Source organism: Carcharhinus amblyrhynchos, chromosome 12 (genome assembly GCF_965287045.1).
Source record: "Carcharhinus amblyrhynchos chromosome 12, sCarAmb.v2.hapA, whole genome shotgun sequence".
Classification (NCBI taxonomy): domain Eukaryota; kingdom Metazoa; phylum Chordata; class Chondrichthyes; order Carcharhiniformes; family Carcharhinidae; genus Carcharhinus; species Carcharhinus amblyrhynchos.
This window is the reverse complement of record NC_137335.1, coordinates 52,742,604-52,762,558: the sequence shown is the minus strand read 5'-3', so window position 1 is coordinate 52,762,558 and position 19,955 is coordinate 52,742,604. Positions and strand designations below refer to the sequence as shown.

At 42.8% G+C, this 19,955-nt stretch overlaps 1 protein-coding gene across 1 annotated transcript in view; it reads left to right on the top strand.

Annotated features, from left to right (window-relative positions):
* The window catches only part of ush2a (Usher syndrome 2A (autosomal recessive, mild)), an 815,153-nt gene that overhangs the window by 131,012 nt on the left and 664,186 nt on the right, over positions 1-19,955 (top strand). Inside the window, exons 10-11 of the mRNA XM_080200528.1 lie at positions 9,518-9,713; positions 16,550-16,680. Coding sequence (XP_080056654.1) covers positions 9,518-9,713; positions 16,550-16,680 — 327 coding nt within the window. The remainder of the gene's footprint in view (positions 1-9,517; positions 9,714-16,549; positions 16,681-19,955) is intronic.

Genomic DNA, 19,955 nt, shown 5'->3' with positions numbered 1-19,955 from the left:
AGGTCACTTCAGAGGCAGTTGAGAGTCAACTACATTACTGTGGCTCTAGAGTCGCATATAGGCCAGACAAAGTAAGGACGGCAGATTTACTTCCCTAAAGGATATTAGTGAACCAGGTGGGTTTTTCTGACAATTGACAATGATCATCAGTAGATCCTTAATTCCAGATTATTTTTTATTGAATTCAAATTCCGCCATCTGCTGTGGCAGGATTCGAACCCTGGTTCCCAGAACATTAGATGGATTTCTGGATTAATAGTCTAGCGATAAGACCAGTAGGTCATCACCTCCCTATGTGCCTTAATTATGGATAACATTTTCGTCCACAGTGTGCAGTAAAAAGGCACACTGACCTAATTGTTTTCTCGATAATGTGTTAATTGCATCAGATTCCAATCTTTTGTTTGCAATTGACCACTTAACATTTAAAAAGTCTGCAAACGTTCTTAAAATGGATATTACAAATTGAAGCCACTGAGATAGTGAATATCCTCAATAGAAAATCTGTGCAATGGAGTGCAACTGCATCAGCAAGCAATAATCCCTGCATTAGTCACTTTAAATGGCATGGTGACTGACTGGTGCATTACAATTTACAACACCCACTTCCTTTTGGCAGCCGTTCTGGGACCAATCCCAAAGTGAGAGTTAATTGTTTGCTTTTGCAGGCTTGTAAAATTAATGGCCATTAATGTTCAAGAAGTGCAGGAATTACAACAGGTGACCACAGTAGCTTCTAGCCATGCGTCCCTTATTCACGTATACAGGCACAATGTTTCTGAATATGCATCGAGTTAGTTATCATTGAACCTCGTGCCTCTCCTTCTCTCCAATGCATGGTGTTAAAATCAATGCTGGAAGAGGGCGGGGTGGTGGGGGGGGGGGGGGGGGGGGTGTTGGTTCCGACAAAAATAGACAGATCGGGGAATCTGAAGTGCAGACCAAGTATCAGAATGCAATAATCACAGAACCGTTAATAACAATGCAAGTTGACAGCTCGCCAGTCACAGTATGGTGTAGCACAACACCAATAAATCACAACATGAACTTCCACAATGTCAGCCAATCGCAGTGCGGTTTGGCACGATCGGAACGATGTGGTGCAGATCTCCAGCCAATCACAGTGTGCTTTGCGCCGCTGCCATGCTGAAATTTGTAAGCAAGAAAGAGTGATTTGTTTTTAAATGTTGTATAAACAAGCACCTGGCCTCAAATCCAGCACGTGCATAAATCACAGATCACTAATAAGACAACAGATGACTTTAGTGCTTTAGTTATTAAATTGAAGTAATGAGAAACCTAATCCTTTCACGTAATAAATTAAAATAACTTAAAATCTATTTTTAAAAGTGAATCAAACAATAATTTTATTCTACAGATTGAAAGCGGGCTTTTGTATGATTTAATAAATACAGTATTTTGCCTGAAAGTTCTTTCCAGTCAATAAAACCATCATACTTGATTGTTTGAGATGACATAATTTTACAATACCAGCAAGAAGCTTTACCCACTGGCGCTGCATATTGCTAGTTGGATGTGCGGTGGACAAACATTTTTCAGTTGGCACCATGTCGGCATACAAAATCTGAAAGTTAACCCTTTGCAACTGTACAAGAACACAAGTTAGAAAGCAGAGAGTAGTAGTAAAGGATAGCTCTTCAGAGTGACAGAAGGTGGAAAGTAGAATCTCACAAGGCCATGCAGCAAGCTGAAATATTTGATTTTTTTGATTTGATTTATTATTGTCACATGTATTAGTATACAGTGAAAAGTATTGTTTCTTGCGCGCTACGCAAAGCATGCGGTTCATAGAGAAGGAAAGGAGTGCAGAGTGTAGCATTACACTCATAGCTAGGGTGTCGAGAAAGATCAACTTAGTGCGAGATAAGTCCGTTCAAAAATCTGATGGCAGCAGGGAAGAAGCTGTTCTTGAGTTGGTTGGTATATGACCTCAGACTTCTGTATCTTTTCCAGGCGGAAGAAGGTGGAAGAGAATATGTCCGGGGTGCGTGGGGTCCTTAATTATGCTGGCTGCTTTTCTGAGGTAGTGGGAAATACAGACCAGAATCAGTGGAATGTGAGGCTGGTTTGTGTAACGGACTGGGCTTCATTCATGACCCTCTGTAGTTTCTGGCAGTCTTAGGTAGAGCGAGAGCCACACCAAGATGTGGTGCAAGGGACAAACAGCCTGTGCACAAGCAACCTTCTTTTTAAGGTGTGCGCACATATGGCCACACTGCAAACGGGCTGTGTACATTGAAGGGGTATTAGAGGGACTATTGGTTTGAACAGTTGTTGACATTTTATATCAACAATTTAGACTTTGGAATCAAACTTCAGTTTCTAAGGGGGTTTACTCAGTTTCAGGAAGAATGTAGCAAAATACAATACATTAATAAACTTGCTGAATATTTGGCAAATTAATTTCAATACAGATCAGTGTGAGATATTAGATTCTAACCAGAAAAATAGCAATCTAAATGAGGTAGAGAAATAAAGAGAACTAGGAGCACAACTTCACAAAACTTAGTGGTTTGTGAAGCTGTACTTGCAATTCCCTTTGCTCCTGTACCTCCTTTAGATCGTTATTTTCTAACGAATATGTGATTGGTTTATTTTCCTGGTTAGAATCTAATATCTCACACTTGTCTGTGTTGAAATTAGTTTGCCAAATATATGTCCATTCTGAAAGAAGGAGTCTTAAGGTGGGATTCTCAGACCCCATTTGCTCCTGTCCCACTGCCAGAGGGAATGGAGAATTTGGAGCTCAGCCTGTTGTATATTGATGCTGTGGTGTGTGATAACAACTAATGTAGAGGTGCCACATGAGCGTTTGAAACATGCAGGTTTATTGAAAAGATGTTCACAGTACAGGGGTAAGATCTGGACTGCCAGGAAAGCCTGCGGAATGCCTGATGATTTCACGGTGTGACCATGTGATCATTCTCTTAAACGGACCATGCCACCTGATTATTTACCCAAATATGTATCACACCCAGCAGAACAGGAGAATGGCAGCCACAGAAGAGTTTGGAGGTTTCCGGCATTTTTATTTACATTTCATGGACAGAAAAGTGCCTTGGTCGATCAGCTAAATTGATGACCTTACAATGGGGTGAAGTTAACAACAAAAACAGAGTTCAGCAGAGGCATGTACTGAACAATTGTCCAGGTGCAACACGACTTTACAGTTTTCTTCAAGCCTGTGCAGGATCTGAGTTCTCGTCCAGGTACCCCATCCGGGCCAGACGCGTTCCATGTGTTGCCTTGACTACTCGACAATGCACATATGCCTCTGGTACAAAGTGGTTGTAAAACCAAACAGAATACACATCCCTGGTTACCCAGGCTCTCTCGTTGGCATCACAGTGAACAGATAATACTCGAATACCCTTAGAGTATCTGAGAAATTTGTTTTTCCCGATTACAGTCAATTTACATTTGTGTATGCTAACTGTAACAGCATATCCAAGGAAAGTCAGCCTATCCGGAAACCACAGATGAACAGGGATATCCCCTGTCTGAAACATTCAAGTCAGGCAGCCCTGACCTATGTAAGAAATCCAGATATGATCAATGGAGATCCATCAGAGATGCCAAAAGACAGTACTGGACCAAGTCCCTGGCTAGCCATACATACTCCCACTAACTATGGCAAGGCTTGCAAGACATAACAGGCTCCAAGACGAAGGCAGGTAAAATTGCCGGCTCCAGTGCACACCTCTCCAATGAGTTTAACACATTCTATGCCCATTTTGAGCAAGAGGTCAGCAAGAGCATTCCCTCCACCACGGAAGGCTCGTATGTATCTGTGTCCAAGGTCAGCATCACTGACATCAGAGCAGCCTTCTTGAAAGTCTACCCACGGAAAATGGGGTACCAGATGGGGTACCCGAACGAGCACTTAGATCCTGGATGGACCAGCTGGCTGGGGTATTCACAGACATCTTCAACCTCTCTTTACAACAGTCTGAGATCCCTATCTGCTTCAAGAAGATGACCATCATCCCAGTACCAAAGAAAAGCCAGATAGTATGTCTTAATGATTATCTTCCGGTGGCTCTGACATCCATTATTATTAAGTGCTTTGAAAAGTTAATCATGGCACAAATTAATTCCAGCCTCCCAGATTGCCTGGATCCACTACAGTTCGCCTATCACCATAACAGATCCACAGCAAGTGCAATCTCCCTGGCCTGCATTAAACTCTGGAACACCTAGATAACAAAGTTACTTATGTCAGACTCCTATTTACTAACTATAGATCAGCTTTCAATAGCATAATCCCCACAAAACCCATCTCCAAACTCTATGGCTTGGGGCTCGACTGCTCCCTCTGTGACTAGATCCTGAACTTCCTAACCCACAGACCTCAATCAGTAAGGGTAGGAAACAACACGTCCTCCACAGTCAGCCTCAATACCGGTGTCCCACAAAGCTGTGTCCTTAGCCTTTTACTATACTCCTTATGACAGTGTGACCAAATTCTCCTCCGATCCTGATTTTCAAGTTTGCTTATGACACCATCGTAATGGGTCAGATCTCAAACAATGGTGACACAGAGTACAGGAAAGAGATAGAGAATATGGTGAACTGGTGCGATGACAATAATCTCTCCCTTGATGTCAACAAAACGGTGGAGATAGTCATCGTCTTCAGGAAGTGTTGTGGAGAACATGTCCCTGTCTCCATCAACGGAGACAAAGTGGAAATGGTCAAGGGCTTCAAGTTTCTAGATGTTCAGATCATCAACAACCACCAACAACGCTCCATGCCAATGCCATAGTTAAGAAAGCCCACCATTAGAGGCTAGGGAAATTTGGCATGTCTGCTACGACTCTCACCAACTTTTACAGATGCACCATAGATAGCATTCTTTCCAATTGTATCACAGCTTGGTATGGCTTTTGCTCTGTACAAGATTGCAAAAAACTACAAAGGGCCGTGAACGAAGCCCAGTCCATCACTCAACTCAATTTCCCATTCATTGACTCTATCTACACTTCCCACTGTCTCAGAAAAGCAGCTAGCATAATCAAGGACCCCACACACCCCAGACATTCTCTCTTCCTCCTTCTTCCGCTGGGAATAAGATACAAAATTCTGAGTACACGTTTCAACCGATTCAAAAACAGTTTCTTCCCTGCTGCCATCAGATTTTGAATGGACCTGTCTCATATTAAGTTGATCTTTCTCTAGCTATGAATGTAACACTACATTTTGCGCTCTTTCCTTTCCTTCTCTATGTACGCTGTCTTCACAGCGCGCAATAAACAATATTTTTCACTGTATGTTAATACATGTGACAGTAATAAATCAAATCAAATATCGTTGGCATCCTTAACACCCGCTGATGCACTCTCCTCAGTCAATGCTAGGGTTTTCCAAGCGACATACCACCAGAATAAACCCATTTCATCAGCATTTCAAATTTGTTAAGGTTCAAGCCTTCAGATTGGAGGGTGAGGAGGATCCCGGGTGGCTGGGGTCAGGGGAGTTACATGTAGCTGCGGTCGTCTGGTGGAGGTACCCCATGGCGGAGGGGAATGGTGGGGTGCTGGGAATACTCTGCGGGTTGATTGGTTGGGGGGTCCGAATCATGGGTGGTGCACAATATGGGGCTCTGTCTGGGTGTTTAAATAGTTACAATAAACTTAGAAGTGGTTTTATTTCTTCTAATTCTTTCAGTAACCATTGGCATAAAGCTCGCACAGCTATCCGAAGTTAGCAATTTAAATCGCTTTGGTGGATGGTTCCCTGAGCAGTGCAACTATCCAGGGGAAGCTTGCAATTCTGGACAATTGCCACATAAACCCTTCACTGGGAACTTTGCAGAGGGATTCCCCAGCGCATCTTTAGGGTAACCCCCAAATCCGGTGCTGGGGAGCCAGGAAGTTATGGACTTGTGTGTTTTTATACCATATTTTAATTTTATTCCCATTTATATATTTTCCCCTGACTTCTCCCTCTTTGGATTTCTTGGAGTTATACTTTGAGATTCCCAACCGAAGTTCAGAAGATGGGAATTGTACTCATGCCAACAGCAGGTGACAGATAAATCCTGATAAACTGTTTCAGAACTTTGCCCATGGAAAGCTACTGGCTGACTGGGACTCCTGCATATTTTGACATTTTTTCCCACAGTTGTGCTGACTGAACTCCTGAACTTGCATGGTTGATTTTTCTGATTCTCATGTCTCTGAAGTGCCTGTAGCAAAGGTGCAGCAGACCAGAAATTTTGTGCAGAGACCCATGATAGTCATGGATTTGCAAGAATTGGCGGCACAAGAAACAGATGCTGTCATATAAATTAAATTATTTTGCCAATTTTATGACATCAGCTTAATCCACAACCTGATTTCCTGGCTTTTGGATGGTCACGGGTTATCTCCAGGATGCTCGCACAAAAACAGGTGCTGCGAAATTTACGTTAGCACTTTATGCAACTTGAGACTGGATTTAAAAGGATTAAAGAGGTTCAGTGACTTTGAAATTAAAGTTGCAGTGCAGTATTTATCCAGTTCCTACAGTGAGTTGTATTTGTGATTTTGTAGTATTAGAGAACCACTTGACAGGTTTTATATGGGATTTCATTTTGGATTTATACATACAGGTGTAACTTATTTTATTTATTTTTATTTTATTTATGTCACAAATAGGCTTACATTAACACTGCAATGAAATTACTGTGAAAATCCCCCAGTCGCCACATTCTGGTGCCTGTTTGGACACACCAAGGGAGAATTTGGTGTAGTCAATGCACCTAACCAGCATGTCTTTCGGACTGTGAGAGGAAACTGGAAGAAACTTAGACACAGGGAGAACATACAGACTCCACACAGACAGTGACCCAACTGGATCCCTTGTGCTGCAAGGCAGCAGTACTAACCACTATGTCGCTTCGTATCGAGATTAATTTCCTCGAATGAATGAGCTTTTCTGAGAAAGCTCACCAAACTTACCAAAAACCAAAATGTGTCCTGAGATCCAAGTTTGGACTGCCCTTCCTGTCGGGACACATCCAGCCTGCATGGTGATCATTTTAATTGAAACTGAACCCAAACAAGTTTCTACTCCTGGGCCTATTGCCAAGAATTCCAATGGGGGATCAGCTCATGAAATAACCTGAGAGGAGTTTAGAAGAATGAGAGGAGATCTAACTGAGGGGAATTGACAATGTAGACACAGAGAGATGTTTCCTTTTGTAGGACAATCCAGAACAAAAGGCTGTTGTTTTAGGATAAAGGAGTGGTAGATTTTGAAAGGGATGAGAACTTACTCCTCTCAAAAGGTTATAAGTCTGTGGAAGTCACTACTCTAGGGCGTGGTGGATGCCGAGACTAAATTGAATGAACGAATGGATAGATTTTTAATTACTAAGGGTTTGAAGGACTTTGGTGAATGGCTGGAAAGTGAAGTTGAGACAGAGATGAAATCAGCTTAGTTCTTACGAGGGCAGCAAGATATTCTGGTGGAGGAAAGTAAGGCTCCCGAAAGCCTGAACTTTGACTTCATCTGTTAGAATAATCTAGAACAAAGAACTAAGAAAATGACAGCACAGGAACAGGCTCTTGGGCCCTCCAAGCCTACAATGACCATGCTGCCCATCTGAGCTAAAACCCCCTACCCTTCCGTGGACCATATCCCTCTATTCCCAGCCTACTCATGTATATCTCAACACACTCCTTAAAAGTCACTATTGTATCTGCTACCACTACCTCTCCTGGCAGTGAGTTCCAGGCACCCACCATCCTCTGTGTAAAAAAACTTGCTTCTTCCATCTCCTTTAAACCTTGCCTCTCGCACCTTAAACCAATGCCCCTGGTAAGTGACTCTTCCACCCTAGGAAAATTCCGACGCATGTAGAATAACGTAAAATAAAAATCTGTAGAAATCTGATTCAGAAATATTGTTCACCATTAACTTAGGCAATACACAACCCTCCATCCCACTTGTTTTACCGTTCCTCTGCAGTAAAGTGTAAGTCTTAATATCTAATAGTTGTGTACAATATCCTTTCTGGTTTGGGAAAGCTCTTCTGTGTGTTGAGGCATCCAAAGGCCTCTACTAAAGCAGATTAAGTATTCATATGAGAACTTGATACTGACAACAAATCCAATTCCTTGAGGGGTGATGCAGCAGATGGTTTTGGAGATGCCATCAGTTACAAAGCTGTTGGTATGTGTTCAGGTCCATGCAGTAGCACCCCACACATGTGGGGCATGTATTCCTCCATAGCAGAAGCTGAAAGACACATCATCCAGTGGCTCCAACAATGGTTCATGTGCCAACAGCACCTCCCTTGGGTGGAGGTCCATGGACTCCAGTATGTCAAATGTTGAAATTATGACAGAGTCTGTCAGACGAGTTGCTGTTTCAAGCTCAGAACAAGTTTTGACTTCTGCTTGTTCCGCCATTCTGTTAATACATAAAGAGAAACATGTGTAAAATTCATTCTTATCAACAAATTTTCAAGCTGAGTTCTGCAATTTGCAAAATTTTATCTCCCATGTAATGTCAAAATTTTGCATGTTCAGTGGGTTAATTATTATGATTATGAGGGAAATAAACACCATGGATAAAACATTCCAATTCACCATTATGTCCTTCATTTTTGAAATTTCTGCATTGGTTATTTGGCTGTCTTTATAAAATTGGAGACTCTTTGTAAAATTGTTGGTCCTCTTCTGTTGCTGTTCTTTTGACTCCTCTTGTATGGAAACCTTTCCTCCAGAGGTGTAAGAAGACACTGATCACTAGTAAGTTTTGGACCTGAAACGTAGAAGCAGAAGTAGGCCTCTCAGTCCCTTGAGCCCGTTCCACCGTTCAGTTAGATCACCTGAGGTGCGTTTACCCATATTCAATCCTTAATCCCTTGATCATTTATTTAAAGTAAAACTGTCAGTCCCAATTGAAGAAATATTCCTAGCTTTTGTGGGAGATGATTCCATTCAGAGTTACAATCCCTCCATGGCAGATCTTGGGCAGAATTTTCCTGTCCAGCCTGCCACAGGAATTGTAGCAGGCGGGACAGAAAATTTGGCGGACTATGTAAAGGTCTGTTGACCTCGAGTGGGAATTTCTGGTCATGGTGTGCATGCAGCCAGGGAATCCCATCCCTTGAATTCAATGGAAATAGTTATCATGAGTGATGTAAAGCAGACTGGCATCTAATTATTACCCATTCAACACTGTCAACGTCAAGATCTACAACACATGTACGTATGCATGTATTTGTTTGTAACTTGTGTCTGTTGCCTATTCAACTCTATGATTGCAAAAATATATGTGAATCATTTTCTGATACTTAATATTATCAGTCAGGAATTAATTTTTCTGTTGTTCACACACTGCAAGTTTATTATTTTAAGGATGCATGGTTGTCACATGAGCATCAGACAAACACAACAAACCTTATCTCCAAATGTTTCAAAATAAATTTTTCAACTGTTAGAAATATGGATTTGTATTTATATACTGTTTCTTAATTTTCTGATGTCTTGAATAACTTTTTTAGTGTGAGCGCTGCCAGCCACTCTTCAATGACAAGCCTTTCCATCAGGGAGATCAAATTCATGCTTATAACTGTAAACCTTGCCAGTGCTATGAACATGCCATCAGTTGTCACTATGACACTTCCATTGATCCATTCCCTCATGACTACTTTCAAGGTGGTGGTGGAATTTGTGATGACTGTCAACATAATACTGCTGGTAAGAATATGTGCTTATTTTGCAGTAAATGAATTGTGTAATGCTCGCAGTTCATTGACCGTTAAGCATGCTGAAGGTCAGATGGAGTTCAAGACCTTTCAATGCTATTTCAGTAACATGCTTTAATATATTACAAAAAGGAAGAATTGTTAGGCCAGTATATTTGAGCAATGCTATTTCTGTGGCAGCAGTCATGACTCACTACGTGTGATTATCATGCCACCAGACAGAATAGTTCTCTGACCAGTTTCTGAATGTTTAATGCAGAGTTTAGTGATGTCGAGTGTTGACCAGTCATTAAGCTGTTCCATTTTGTACAAGTATATTAATTCCTATGCTAATTTTCTTTGTATGATGAACTCCCTGATCTTGTTTCTCGAGGAGGTGTAGGCAGAGGCATGATTTCCTTTCTGACCCTTTCTTTGAGGGAAAGTGCTTAACATCCATTAACTCACTTGTGAGGAACTTTCTAATTGTGGGTGACATTGTTGTAGGTTATCAACTTGGCTACCTAATTAGTAAATGACTTGCAACGTTTGCAGACATAAATTAATTTAAAAGTGAACTGGAAAGTACTGTTCAAGGATTGCTGATGAGAATATGATTTAAGCCCCTTGGTTCTCAAGGCGTGGTGCATAAGGATTCTCCAGTGGTTACGAACGAGTTCAAGTCACGATGCCTTAATCAAGGCTATATCAATGAACAGGTCAGATCCCTCATCTCCACCACTTGTGTGACCTCACAAAACCAGACCAACTTTGATATGCACAGAATGAGTCCCCGTTATTAAGCCTTATTATTACAACGTACAATTGTGGGATTGAATTTTCAACACTGGAACTGACTGAACGTGCAGTCCAAGCAGGAGACTAAATTCAGCTCTCTAATTTGGAAGAAGACTTTGCCTCATCAAAAACAATGCCATTCTTCCCAGTAACAGTGATGTTTTTTGTGTGGTGGCAAACGATAGTGGGTGGGGTAGGACAGAGTGGTAGTTCTTGGGTTCTTTAGCCTCATCTAAGTTGTTGAGTGACAAATACGTTTGAGAACCACAGGAAATTGCAAATTTAGTCAGGATTTAAAAATAGGTTACCAATTGTAAGTCCAACTTTCCTTTCCATTACTTCAATGAAAGGAACATGTTGTGCAATATATAAAAGCTTGGTGAACCAATATTGCTTGTTTTTAGAGATTGGTTGAAATTGAAAGTTTTGAGCAATGCCTTTATATTAAAATCTCTCATTTCCGTTGTTTATGGTGTGACTCTCAAACCTGTTTGTCAGTTCTGTTTCTCATGTTGAATCCTTTTCAATGTTTGTGTTGTCACTTTTTCCAGTTAGTGAGTTCAATTACTTTCTATCTTTGTTACTTGCCCATCATGTCATGCAAATCTTTTCTCCAAGTTCAATTTTCTGCCCAGTCATACTCTACAGGAAAATAATTTACCTCATCACACTGAGCAAAAACAAAATCTGAATTGAACTCACTGGGCGCGATCTTATGTTCTGATCTGTTCACACCATGCTCCCACTGCAGCGAAGACAGAGTGACAAACCAAATCACAGTTCGTTGCAGTGGGATGGAAAAATCACACTGGCGTGAACAGTTGGAACATTCTGGCCACTTCTTTAAAAATTAATTTGTAGATGCAATGTTGTCAATGCTGGAAAAGCCACATTTATGGCCCTTGGCTGCCTGGATAAGTACTGATGAGGTATCTCTTGGAAATGTAGCAGTGTTTGTGCTATTCCATGATAGTGACACAGGAAAAATTCCAAGATTATGACCAATCACACTCCAGGACAGGTTGGTCATTAACTTGGTGAAGAAGTTGAAGGATGATGAAAACAAAAAGCAGGAAACACAGAAATGGTTTGGCAGCATCCATGGAGAGAGAAAAACAGTGTTAACATTTTAGGCTGATGATATTTGAAAGAGTAAATGGTCATCTTCCTGAAATGTTAACTTTGTTTCTGTCTCCACAGAAACTCCCAGACATGACAAGTATTTTAGGGCGGCATGGTGGCACAGTGGTTAGCCCTGCTGCCTCACAGCGCCAGAGGCCCAGGTTCAATCCCGGCCTCGGGTGACTGTCTGTGTGGAGTTTGCACATTCTCCCTGTGCCTGCATGGGTTTCCCGCGGGTGCTCCGGTTTTCTCACACAGTCCAAAGATGTGTGGGTTAGGTTGATTGGCCATATGAAATTGACCCTATTGTTAAGGGCATTGGCAGGGTAAATGTTTGGGGTTGCGGGAAGAGGGTGTGTGGGATTGTGGTCGGTGCTGACTCGGTGGGCTGAATGGCCTCCTTCTGATTCACACTTGTGCACTTTGCAGTGCACAGAGTGTGGGAGATTTATTTCGAAACCCCCTCTGAAAAAGCCAATGGGATTTACTCCAATTTTTATGCAAATTTGACACTTAGGGTTTTTTTTTGGGAAAATCACCCCCGGTATTTTGAAATGCTCTCACAAGTCTTATATAATTACAGTAGGACTTCTTCTCTCTTAAACTCCAACCCCTTTATAATAAAAGCTAACATACTATTTGCCTTCCTAGTTGTTTGCTGTACCTGCATGGTACCAATGACTTACATAGGAAAGGTCCTGCAATCAGAGTTTAGGGAGCTAGCTAGAAAATTAGCAAGCAGGAAAGCAGGACATCGGATGTAGAAATCTTCAGATTACCCCCAGTGCCACATGCAAACGAGTACAGGAATAGGAAGATAAGGGGGGGTGAATGTGTGACTGGAAAAATGGTGCAGGAGGGAGGGCTTTAGATTCCTGATACACTGGCATTGGCTTTGGGGAAGATGGCGTGGAACTGCATAATTTATTACAATATGAATTTAAATGCAATTTAACCCTCCCTGCAAGGAGTGGGGGAGGGTGGGGGTAGGGTTCCCCTGGGCATTGCCACTGTGGCAGTGCTAGCCTGGCACTGCCCAAGGGGCAAAGTGCCAATGCCCAGGGGGCACATTGGCACTGCCCACCGGGCATAGGGCTGTGCCAAGGGGACAAGACCTAATGGGGGCAGGACCTAATGGGGATGGGGCCACTGGAGCGATTGATAGTGGGGAGGAAGGTGTCCTGCTGTCAGGGATAGGTTCTTTACCCAGAGGGTAAAGATGTCAGGGGTAGGTTCTTTACCCAGAGGGTGGTGAGGGATTGAAATGCCCTGCCTGCTGCAGTTGTAAATGCGCCTAGTTTGGGGGCGTTTAAGAGATCCGTGGATAGGTTTATGGATGGAAAGGGTTTGGTTTAGGTTAGAGGGTCATTGCTTTTTAACTGGTTGGCGCAACATCGTGGGCCAAAGGGCCTGTTCTGCGTTGTAATGTTCAATGTTCTATGTTCTATGTCACACTGCATTTGGGCTGAGTGACAAAGGAAGGGAGGCCAGCAATTGGGGCTGGCCATCAGGGTTTGGGGGGGGGGGGCTGGTGTTGTTATGCCTGCTGGGGGTCAGGCTGCTGGTGGAGAGGAGGCTCATTGGTGGGGGGCGGGGTGGCGTCAGAAGATCAGGATTGCAGAGAAGGAGGCTGGGCATGTTTGGAGGAACACAGTAAGAAGTCTCACAACACCAGGTTAAAGTCCAACAGGTTTATTTGGTAGCAAATGCCACTAGCTTTCGGGGCTTTGCCCCTTTGTCAGGTGAAGGCAAAGCCCGAAAGCTAGTGGCATTTGCTACCAAATAAATCTGTTGGACTTTAACCTGGTGTTGTGAGACTTCTTACTGTGTTTACCCCAGTCCAATGTCCGCATCTCCACATCATGTTTGGGGAGCCAGCGCTTGGGTGGTGGGGGGTGTGGGGGGTTCACACAGCAGCTGATGCGGGAGTCGTGGGGCTGGCCAGTGATTGAACTGGCCAGCAATCAGGAGGCCGGCAGACAGAGGCCAGTGTGCATGCACTAATCTCGGCGGTGACAGATCAGCACATGCGTAGTGGCCCGCTCAGCGTTTTGCTGCCGGCCTCTCTACTGGGAATAGGCCTGGCCCACATGTTTATGGACCGATTTACACTTGTATATGGAAGGTTCATCTGAAATTCCCTCTGAAAAAAACAGCATGTTTTACTCCAATTTTTACGTGAATTCGACACTTAGAATTTTTTTGGGAGAATCGCCCCCAATATTTCCACATTGCATTCTGTGTAATTCACCAATCTTATTTACCAACTCCATGCGTGTACAAAGATGCAAAGACACCCTGATTAGATGTCACTACCTTCTCCTTTCCTCACATTTCAAACTTTAACTTACTATTCTTTATATGAGGGCTATCTGACCCTCCCAGTGTACCCTCACTTGTATTCCTCTATAAATATTTTCAGATGGTTCCCACACCACTAACAAGTTGGTTTAAACCCTCCTCAGCAGCATTAACAAAGAATTCAGTCCCAGTTCTGTTCAGTACAATCCATCCAGCTTTTAATCTTTCCTAAACTCAGGGAAGCTTCCACAGGACTGGAATATTGCAAACATCGTGCCTTTGTTGAAGAAAGGTTGTAAGGATAAGCCCAGCAATTACAGACCAGTCAGTTTAACTTCAATAGTGGGCAATTTTCCAGAAGCTATTATTTAGGATAGAAGTAGTAATCAGGTAGAAAAACGTGGACTGATTAGAAAGAGACAGATTGATTTGTGAAGGGGCAATCATGTTTAACTAACTTGCTGGAGTTATTTGAAAAATTAACAGAGAGGGTCGATGAGTGTAATGCTGTTGATGTGGTGTACATAGATTTTCATTTGACACAGTGCACAACAGACTTGTGAGAGAAGTTACAGCTCATGGAATAAAAGGAGCAGTAGCACCATGGATACAAAATTAGCTGAATAATAGAAAGCAGAGAGTAATGGTCAATGGATAGTTTTTGGGTTAGGGGAAGATTTGTTTTGGAGTCCCCCAAACGTGGGTATTGAGACTTTTGCTTTTTTTGATATACATTTATCAACTAAACCTTAGTGTGCAGGAGACAATTTCCATACTTGCAGATGATACAAAACTTGAAAACATTATGAGGACAGTACACAACTTCTAAAGGACATAAATAAGTCAGGGGAATGGACAAAAGATGGCAGATGAAGTTCAATGTGGAGGAGTCTCAAGTGATGCATTTTGATAGGAAGAACATGGGTGGACAATATAACATAAAAGGGTACAATCCTTGATGGGGTGCAGGAGCAGAGGAATGTGTATGTACAAGTGCATAGATCATTGAAGGTGGCAGTACAGGTGGGGAAAGCAGTTAATAAAGCATACAGTATCCTGGGTTTTATTAATGGGGTACAGAGTACAAGAATGAGGTTATGCTGAACTTATACAAGACACTTGTGAGATCTCAGCTGGAGTATTGTCAAATGTTCTGAGCACCAGACTATAGGAAACATATGAAAGCACTGGGGAGAAAGCAATAAATGACCCTGACAAAGAGTCATCCAGACTTGTAATGTTGACTCTATTCTCTCTCCAGACTCCTGAAACCATCTGGGTGAAAAAATGTTTGTCATCTCCCCTCTAATCTTTCCACAAATCACTTGAAATCTGTGCCCCTGTGTCACTGACCTCTTGACTAAAGTAAATAAGCCCATCCCATCCACTCTAATCCCTCACAAGTCAGTACATCTCAATTAAATCTCTCCTCAGTCTCCTCTGTTCCACGGAGAACAACATCAGCCTATGCAATCTTCCCTCATAGCTGCAATTTTCCAGTCCTGGCAACATCCACATAAATCTCCTCTGTACCCTATCTGCAGTTATAAATTTCTGTCCTGACGTGACCAGAATTCCACACAGAACACAGATTGTGTTTGGTGCAGACTTGATGGGCCGAAAGGCCTCTTTCTGCGCTGTAGGGTTCTATGATTCTATGATTCTACTCAAGTTATGGCCTAACCAATGTTTTATATAGTTCCAGCGTTGCCTCCCTGTTGTTATACCCATTGTCTTGGCTAATAAATGAAAGGATTCCTTATACCATCATATCCAGCTTATCAATTTATCTTATCACCTTCAGGGTTCTGTGGACATTCATTCCTATATACCTCTCATATTCCTCGTTTACCTTGTTTGACCTCCCCAAGTGCATCACCTCACACTTCTCTGAGTTGAATTCAATTTACCACTTTTCTACCCATCTGACCAGTCCATTGATATCTCCCTGAAGTCGACAGCATTCCTCCTCGCTATTTGTGCTGTCTGCAAAGTTCTTGATCATTCCCCCTATGCTTAAGCTCCAAATCATTAATATATACCTCAAAAAGCAGGGGACTAGTACTGAGCCCTGCAGAACCCTACTGGAAACAGCCTTTCAGTCACAAAAACATCCATCAACAATTACCCTTTGTTTCCTGCCACTGAGCCAATTTTGTATCCAGCTTGCTACATTCCCCTGGATAATATTAGATGCCTGAGTCCCAGGCTCAGGCTGAATTTGGCTCACCCCGTGAGGCATACATTTTTTACACGTTGCCTGTTTCAGGATCAAAGACAGGCCCCAAATGCCAATCCACAACTCATCTCATTTTAAACATGACACTGGACTCCGTCTCTGCCGACGTTTTGCACATCTGGTTCTGTCAGACTGCACAACCCAAATTACCCTACAGCATTCGTAAACCGCCAAGGGAGATCCTTTATATATAAGTAAATTTTTTGGAAAAATTGAGCTGTTATCTCTTGCCTTGAATTATGCTCTACAATATTTTGAGGCAAGCTTTGTGTTTGCAATTTTTTAACAATGTTGAGTCTTTGCAGACCTTGTGCACTTGAGCATATTTGACTTAAATTTGCTTTGAAGGTCTGATTAATTTGTGAATATTGTTCAATCAATTCTTGCAGGACGAAACTGTGAATGGTGTAAAGAGTATTTTTACCGGGAAGTAGGTATCAGCCTCTCAGCAACTGATGTGTGCAAACCTTGTGATTGCTTACAATCTGGAGTCATAAATGGGAGCCTCCTGTGTGATCAGGTGGGTAATTTTAATAAGAACAAGTATGCTTTGAAAAATTCATTTGAATGGCAGTGCAAGTGAGTTACGCAGGGAATAGAATTTTGTGCTTAATCAAGGTTGCTTAAATAACTGTTCTCTGCAAGATAATCTCTAGCGCGATGAGACTGTTGTGACAAATTATGTTGTAATGGGTTCTGTTTCATTGTTTAGTTTTATACTGAGAATATTTTTATGCCAACAAAGTGATGATGGCCAATAATCATTAAAATTTGTGACTGTCTCAATTGTTTAAGTTACATGAAAGCTGCACATACCCTCTGCATAATTTGCAAATACATAGAACGTAGAACATAGAACATTACAGCACAGTACAGGCCCTTCGGCCCTCAATGTTGTGCCAAGCTATGTCCAATCCCAAGATCAAGCTATCTCACTCCCTATCATTCTGGTGTGCTCCATGTGCCTATCCAATAACCACTTGAAAGTTCCTAAAGTGTCCAACTCCACTATCACAGCAGGCTGTCTATTCCACACCCCAACCACCCTCTGAGTGAAGAATCTGCCTCGGGCATCCGTCCTATATCTCCCACCATGAACCTTATAGTTATGCCCCCTTGTAACAGCTACATTCACCCGAGGAAATAGTCTCTGCACATCCACTCTGTCTATCCACCTCATCATTTTATAAACCTCCATTAAGTCGCCTCTCATCCTCCTCCGCTCCAAAGAGAAAAGCCCCAGCTCCCTCAACCTTTCTTCATAAGACCTACCCTCCAAAGCAGGCAGCATCCTGGTAAATCTCCTCTGCACTCTTTCCAATGCTTCCACATCCTTCTTATAGTGAGGTGACCAGAACTGCACACAATATTCCAAATGTGGTCTCACCAAGGCCCTGTATAGTTGCAGCATAACCCCACAACTCTTTAGCTCAAACCTCTTGTTAATAAACGCTAACACGCTATAAGCCTTCTTCACGGCTCTATCCACTTGAGTGGCAACCTTCAGAGATCTGTGGATATGAACCCCAAGATCTCTCTGTTCCTCCACATTCCTCAGAACCCTGCCATTGACCCTGTAATCCGCATTCAAGTTTGTCCTACCAAAATGAATCACCTCGCACTTATCAGGATTAAACTCCATCTGCCACTTTTCGGCCCAGTTCTGCATTCTATCAATGCAGCCTGCAGGAGCCCTCTACCTCGTCCACTACTCCACCAATCTTGGTGTCATCAGCAAATTTACTAATCCACCCTTCAGCCCCCTCTTCCAAATCATTGATAAAAATCTCAAGTAGCAGAGAACCCAGCACTGACCCCTGTGGTACACCGCTGGTAACTGGCCTCCAGTCTGAAAATTTTCCCTCTGCCACCACCCTCTGTCTTCTATGAGACAGCCAGTTACTTATCCAATCGGCCAAATTTCCTTCTATCCCACACATCCTTATCTTCTTCATGAACCTACCATGGGGAACCTTATCAAACGCCTTACTAAAATCCATGTATACAACATCAGCTGTTCTACCTTCGTCCACATACTTAGTTACCTGCTCAAAGAATTCAATCAAATTTGTGAGGCAGGACTTCCCCCTCACGAAACCATGCTGACTATCCCGGACCAAAATACTTTTTTCATATATCTCTTCATGATTTGTGGAGCGTCATGAAGTGTCTGAACCTGAGTGACGCTGGAATATTTGGATGCACAAAGTGATCCATTCTGCTATTTTAGGTTATTTTATCCAAGAAACTTAGCCATGTTTTAGCGTTAGAATAATCAAAATATCGTTGCCTGGAATTTTCCGATTCTTTTTCACTTTCTGGATTTTCTGGTCGACAGTGAATCCCCACTGTGGGTTTCCCAGTGGCGGGGGTTACATAGAACAGGAAACATCACTGACAGAAGATCCCACCGTGGGGCAATGGCAGGTTGTTTCTGCTGTCTTGAAACTTGGCGCAAAGGTGCAGAACGTCAGGCCCTTTAATTTTGTTCATCCAATACATTTTTTGGTGGTGATTTCTAATTAGTGTCACGTACTCCAAAGATGGGCAGGTTAGGTTGATTGGCAATGCTAAATTGCCCCTTAGTGTCGGGGGTTTGTTGGGTAAATAAGTAGGGTGATGGGGATAGGGTCTGGGTGGGATTGTGGTCGGTGCAGACTCGATGGGCCAAATGGCTTCCTACTGCATTATAAGGATTCTATGTATCTTTAATAAGATGCTGCTAAAATGATCAAATTTTTCCAGTGAATGGATTCTGTAACTTCAGCTACACAATCAAAAATGACTTGCGTTGCAGTACCAAGGGTTAAGTTTCTTCTGCTTTGCATTGGAGAAAGGAAATTGGGGCTCTGGATTTGTGATCCCTCATTCCTTTTTATTTCTTAGATTTTCTGACACTTCACTTTTGGGCAGGTTTAGTAACTCAGCCCAATTTGAAGCTTTATTGGCCAAAATAAAGAAGGCTGAAATGGAGGAAAGCCATATTAATGACATAGGAGGATGCATTACTGGCTTTCTGACTTAATTTTTTCTTGGGCCAGGGGCAGGACACTCAATTGGAGCTGTCAAAGGAAATAAGCCCCCTTCATTGCACCTGAAGGGCAAAAAAAGTTGAGAACTCGATCTGAATTCTGTTTGCTTTAAGGAAAAGAAATCAATGCTGCAGGCCTTTTAACAGATACAGAGGGGCAAATATAGACAATAGACCAACCCCCTTACTAGCTATCCCTGAGGAAAAGAACGTGGAAACTGTAGTTCACATCTGGAACTGTGAATTTCAGTGTTAAAGCCAGAGTGCTGCAGAGCACCCTGAAGAGAGGTAATTGTTGTTGTTGTTATTGGGTTGTTGAGTTTATTCAAACACCAATTCAATATAAAGTTGAATAATGAACAGGGCCATGTGACCTGCTGCTAATTCTGCCTGATGATAAGCCTTTAATGTTATTTAAATGTCATAATCAGACACAGGGCTGAATTATCTGGGTCCACTAGTATCTCCCACTCTGCCAGGACAATTTCACTCCGGCAGGGTTCAGAGTAGCTTCCCACTTTTGGGGAAGTAGCAGGAGGCCCCATTGGAGTGAAGGGGGGCAATCAGGGCCCCCGCAGGAGGTCAGGCAGTGGAGGGGATGGTGACCCCGGGCACGGGCATCAGGAAGCAGGGCCGAGGGATCAATTGGTGGGGAAGGGGGGTTGGGGGGGGAGGGGGGGGGGTCTAGCTGCCACTCTGCCATTGGCATCAATCGGGACTTGGGGGAGGCCAGTGATCGAAGCAGCCTGGGGAGAATGGCCTGC